The sequence below is a fragment of the Plecotus auritus genome (genome assembly GCF_963455305.1).
Source record: "Plecotus auritus genome assembly, chromosome: 1".
Classification (NCBI taxonomy): Eukaryota; Metazoa; Chordata; class Mammalia; order Chiroptera; family Vespertilionidae; genus Plecotus; species Plecotus auritus.
In genome coordinates this window covers 232,529,572-232,535,571 of record NC_137770.1, presented here as the reverse complement: position 1 = coordinate 232,535,571, position 6,000 = coordinate 232,529,572, and the positions used below count along the sequence as shown (strand labels likewise).

Sequence of the window (6,000 nt, the reverse complement as noted above, 5' to 3'; positions counted from 1 at the left end):
AACAGTGGGCGCATTCTCGCGAGGTTTACGAAATTTCCCACGGCCCGTGTTGTGTCTGAGTCGAGTAGTGGAAGGCGGTGGGAAGGAGGTGTAGCGTGAGACTGGGCAGCCCGCACTGGGCACATGCGCAGTGTCGCTCGCGCGTGCCGCGCCAATCCTGGAGCGCGTTCAGCAGGTTTCGGGCAGCGAATTCCAGTTCTCCGGGTTTTGGGGCTCCCTGCGGGAGGCAGTGCTAGTTCTGGGAATCTCTAGGAATTGAAAGGGCTCGGGGAGGTGGGGAGGGAAGTAAGAAAGGGGTGCTACAGGTAGGGGGGCGGGTTGGGGCCCTGCTCTGCTCCTTTTTGTTCAATTCCCACTTGGGCCAAGTTTGCTCGGGGGGGTTTCCAGGCTTAGGTCGCCCGAAGTACATTTCAGGCAGCAAGCAGCGTCGTCGACTATGGCAGGCCCACGGGAGGACCTGAGTAGTCTGTCCCTATATGCACCTGGGTTCATGCACGGCTGGGGGCTGTGAGAGAGGTCCTGGGGAGGCTCACACCACAGCAGGCAGCTCTCTGCCCAAGTGGGATCTCTGGTTCGAGTGCGGGGCGGGCGAGTGGTGGATCTCAAGTCCAACGCATTTCTCACCGCCAGAGAAAACTACGCGGCTCCCCGGGGTGTGTATGCGAGGTGGACATTAGGGATGTCTTTGCCAGAGGTGTTGTCCTGACCTCATTTCACACCCAGGAAAAAAGCTAAGGCGACAGAGCTCAACTGCAAAAGTTTTCAATTTACAGAGTTCTGGAGGGTCGAACCACATTGCACTTTTGTCTGAATCTCCGCTAGCATGGGGGGTTACATAAACGAAGATAGTTCCTGGTTTGTCACTCGCCCAACTCCAGGCTTCTGTAGCTCCAGTACCTAACGCTGACATTAGCATAAAGGAAGCGTCCAATGAACGTTTGAATGAATGAAAAGGGCTGGGAACTAGAGTGAGCGGGAAGCCACTTGGAAAACACCCATTTGAGGAGGTGTTTCATCTAGGCCTGTGAAACGCGGCCGATTTTCCCAGGACCTTCCCCTCGGCCCCGCCTCCTGACCCCTCCATTCCCCGTCCCCGTTGTAATCCCCTCCGGTTTTCCTCATACTCCACGTACGTCCCTCAGGGCGCGTCTCAAAACCCGGATAACCGGAGCGCTCCCCATGGACCACACGGAGGGCTCGCCCGCGGAGGAGCCGCCTGCGCATGCTCCATCGCTTGGGTAGGTTTCCAGGGAAGGCAGCGTACAGGATCCCCTACTTCGCGGGCGGCACGAGGCGTCTGGCTCTCCGCGTCGGCTGCGAGGGGAACAGGAGCGCGGGGGCCGGGTGGAATCGAGGAGTGAGGAAGGAGGGAAGGGGCGGGGGAGAGGGACCGGGGAAGGCGTCTGGGGGAATCTCGCGAGGGTTGGAGTTTTGGCGAGAGTTTGTGGAAGATGGCGCCTGTTGTGACAGGGTAAGTCTGGGGGAATCGGATCGCTGGGAACCGGGAAAGTTGCGGGCGTCTCATAGCCCGCGGCTCTCGGCGGGTTCCGAGACCGCGGCGCGCCGGGCGTCCGGGGACCGCGGGGGCGGTGACGCGTGCGCGGAGCGCGGCGGCGTGTGGCGGTGCGCTGCCCGCTCTGCACTGCCCGCTCTGCGCCGCGGTGGCTCGGGCTTCGGCGCGTGAGGGCAGGCGGCGGCGGCGGCGAGGCCGGCGGGCGCGGGCGTGAGTGCGGCCGGGCGCGCGGGGCCCGCGGGCGCGGTGCTCTCCGCGCGCCTCCCCTGCCGCCGCCCGTGGGCCCTGCCTCCCAGCCCCGCGCAGCTTTGTTCCTCGGGTCGACCCGTGCCCCTCCTCGCCTGGCCCGTGCCCCCAGCCCCGGGCGCTTTGTCTTCCCCGGTTGCCCCCCGCTACTCTATACCCCCGACCCTTTGTTTCGCCGCCTTGGGCGCTTTGTCCGACCCATCGCGCCCCTCATCCCTTCTCTATCACCTCCCCGCAGCTGTCCTTCTCCGGTGCCCCTTTGTTGTTTCCCTCTCTATTCGGTACCTCTATGACCTGCCACAGACCAGGCACCACATTGCTCTTTTTCTTTTAATTTTTCTTACGTGTTACCTTTTCTCCTTTCTGCTGGGTCCTTGATCACCCCCAGAGGCTTTGTCTTCCCCACCCGTGGCTTTCTCGTTTGGCACCCCCGCTCCCCTCCCATCATCGGTTGATTTATCCACTACCCACTGTGTTTGTCGGCCGAGCTGTCTCAGCCCAAGGCAGGGGACTCCATCTGGTGCTTGTACGTGCAGATACTGACCGCAGGGTTAGTTGTTTTTGTGGGTCTGAAAGACGCATGGGGATACTTACTTTCCTCCTCGCCGCTCCTCCTCTCCGCACCCCTTTCTCTCGGGATTGCGTCCCCACTCCCCCAGTTTCTCTCAGGATTACGATGTCTCCAGGTTTCTTCGCTGTCTCTCTTTGGGCCTGTGGTTGTTTTGCTTGGAAACAGTAACCCTGGAAAAAGATGGGGTCTTTGGATCTGCCCCCCCACAACCACCCCAGGTCCTTGGTTTCTGACGTCCTAGAGGGCCAAGGGCAGCTGGTGTAGCTTTAGCTCACCTGAGGGTATTGTAGGACGCTTAGAAGAGGCGCAAGGTATAGACATATTTTTTCCAGTTGATGTATGAGAATAATTTCAGATATCCACATTGGTTATTCATTTGGTATGTGAGTAGCAGTTAAGTGAATTTTGATGTTAAAAACTTGTGAATGGAGTGGAGAATTTTAGCATTTTGTAGACTTTAGATGTGGAGTTTAGTTATTTTACCAGTAACTCCTGCTTTGTGAGGAAAAAGAAAGGCATCATCTTTAGGAATTGATGTAATTATTCTACTTTTTCTTACTCATTAGATAGTTTACAATTATGTGCTGCTGCTCTGTAGGTTTATGACAGCCTCTCCGCTCCATCTTTGGAGTTGAAATGAGTAAAGTACTTAAGACTGCAGTTTCTGTTTGTGGAATGCATTAATGAAATGCAATGAAAGTACATATAAATAATGGTCTTAATGTACTGGCTCTTCTAATGTTAAAGGAGCTTTGCATTTTCAGAGTACTTATTGTTATGGTAGCATTAAAAGCTTGGAGTTCTGTGTAGGGTGTGGGGGGAGGGTAGTGTGGTGTATTTATATGGCTTGAATATTCTGGTGCTGGGAGTAAGACGTACTAGTTAGATTTTCCAGGATCTCCACCCTACTAGTTGATCACGGAAGATATGTTAGCTATAAAATCATTTGGAGTGTCATTTCATTTGTAAACTCAAGTTCCATGAAAAGTACTACTAGTAGAGGATATAAAAGATTTAGTGTGAGGAATGTGGTGTAGTGGAAAGCATTTTATTTGAAGGCTGTGGTTAGAACTAGTAATTTGAATTTTAATTAACAGAAAATCATGTTTCATGAGTGATAGGTGAGGCGTTAGTGAAAATTTGCATTCTTGGTTCCATGAATAGATTTTTGCTAATAATCATTTGTCTCCCTTACTAGTTCTTAGTGTATATTCATTCTTTAGAAGGTAAAATCTTGAGCACACTGTTGATTTGCACTAGAAGTAAATGTTAAGTATTGTATTAATGGAAGGACTTGTGCATATCAGAATGATCACACATATCATGAAAGCAACATTTACAAACCAAGTTGTTTTTTGTTTCCGCAATGTGTAATACCTGTATATGGTGACCAAATAAAACAGTACTTTTACTAAATTATATCAAACAATAGCAAATGTAAAAATATATCACATGAACTGTTGTTGGGAGGCTTTCTTTCTGATTATTGATGACTTAAACTTTAAATTTATTGTTCAAGCATATTGCAGATGTGTCTATAGAGAGTATATTTTCAGGAAAAATAGGCTTACTTGAAATATTTTAAGATCTATTCTAATATATTCTTCTAGGTATTAAATTTTAAGCAGTTAGGTTTGTAAAAAGTTACCTCTTGTCCTATACTAACATTTCTATCAATGTCTTTTAAGTGGCTAAGGGGAAAAAAATGGTTTGGGAGAAAAGCCACTCTTGCCAGCTGTAATTTATTAAGTCATTTTTGGCACTCTAGATGGATAAGGTATTAGGGGGAAAAATAGTGTGCTTGAAAGTTCTTGCAAATTGTCTTAATTCTAGTATTTGGTCATTTTTTAAAATAAAATTTAAAAACCTAGAATAAGGCTTTAAAACATTTTGCATTTCACTTTCTCCTAGTACTGAATTTCATGTTATTTCAACTAGGGGGAGTATTTTCTCATAGATTGACTGAGAGTTGTTATTTTTGGCATCATGCTTTGTGACTGTTTCCAAGTTACTCTACTTCCCCTGGGCCAGTTTCCTAACTGTGTAGTAAAATGGGAATTGTAAGAACTTGCCACATCTGCACAGGGTGGCTGTGCTTTAGGATTTGCGGAGAGCATCCTTAGATGAAAGGTGTGGTTAGAGTCTAGGGATTGTTACTGTAGTAAGCTGATGTGAATTGAAGTAGGTCATATTTTATGGGAAGTGAGGTAGGAGGTTATGAACTGAGTTCTTGGTAAGTCACATTGGTGATAGTGGGATGAAAAAAACAAACAACAACCCAAATATGTATTACTAGAAGCCTGGTGCACAAAATTCATGCACCAGTGCGGTCCCTAGGCCTGGCCTGCAATCGAAGTTCGAGTTTCTGGCATGGAGGGGCAGGTTCCAGCTGACCTCTGGGCCCTGGGCCCCTGGGCCCCTGCTTTTCCCCTCCGCCTGAGTCACGGCACCCAAGTCCCCACGCAGAACTGGTGAGCGTGGCCAGACTCTGTGGGCCAGGGCGCAGCATGGGCCTCGGGGCCGCCCAGTGGCACCGCACGGAAGCCGGGCGGGCAGCGCGCTCTCTACTGGCCAGCCTTACAGACAGGCTGCTGCATGAACCCACGGGGAGCCAGACCAGCCCCTGCGGCTCTGGTGGCTGTGGCTCAGCTCACCCGAAAGAGGCCGTGTGGGTGCGGGTTGGGCTACTCGGCACCTGAGCGCGGGGGCTTCCCCGGGTGTGCAAGCCCTGGCGTCCCGGGGGAGGGTAGCAGGGGGAGTGAGAGCGAGCTCAGCAGACACCCCGCATTCTCAACGCACCCCCACTCCTGTCACCCCCGCCCCCAGATAGCTGGCGAGATGTCACAGCAAGTTGCTGATGCCCGCCATGTTTCACACTGCTCCCTGGTGGTCAACACACGTCACAGTGAGTGATTGAACTCCCGGTTGAATGACTGCCCAAGGGGACAATTTGCATATTAGGCTTTTATTATATAGGATAGTTTCTCTAATAAAACAGATACTTTTTCCTCCTATAAGCTTAGAGGGAGAGGGAGAAGTAAAATAAATTACAGGGTGGTGTGTATGTAGTGTGTGTTGTGTAAGAGACTGAAGGTCTTTTGAACTCAAATGTAATAAACGTAGTAAAAGTATGGGATGCTTTTCTTCTATTGACTTGTTTTCTGCATGTGGTAATATTAAAAAAATAATATCACAAAATGTTTTCACTAGACTCTAGGCCAAGTCTGTTAACAGTAATGATTACTTTTCAATATATTTTTTGAGTGTCATTTGTTCTCAAGAATATTTTCTAACAACCAGTACCATAATTTTAGACTTGACCTTGCACTTGGAATTCATTCTCTTTTTCCCTCCTCCCCTCCATATGTATTTGTTTATTTATATATCAAAACCGGTTGCATTTTTTGTTCCAGGTAGATTATATCACATCCTAACTAGTTCCCCAAGCCAGGTTTCTGGATTCCTCTTACACTAACCCTTTACATTTAATCACTGAGAACAGATAATTTTCTCTTCTGAAAAATTGCTTGAATCTGTCTCTTTTATCCTCACTGCCACAGTTCATGCTCTTATCACTTCTCACGTGGATTACTATAGATAATTGGCAGTTTCTTCTTTTTTGCTTCTAGACTCACCCCCCTTTATCCAACCTTCCACTCAGTCTTTCTGT

The 6,000-nt window shown here is 49.4% G+C and overlaps 1 protein-coding gene across 3 annotated transcripts in view; it reads left to right on the top strand.

The window, feature by feature from the left end:
- The first annotated feature begins 1,229 nt into the window (after positions 1-1,229).
- Positions 1,230-6,000, top strand: part of RBPJ (recombination signal binding protein for immunoglobulin kappa J region) — a 96,152-nt gene continuing 91,381 nt past the window's right edge. For 2 of the 3 annotated variants that reach the window (XM_080684190.1, XM_080684192.1), the window contains exon 1: positions 1,233-1,471. In XM_080684190.1, coding sequence (XP_080540316.1) covers positions 1,452-1,471 — 20 coding nt within the window. In that variant the 5' untranslated portion in view covers positions 1,233-1,451. Of the gene's footprint in view, positions 1,472-6,000 lie in introns of all 3 variants that reach the window. The other variant, XM_080684191.1, reaches the window with a different exon arrangement.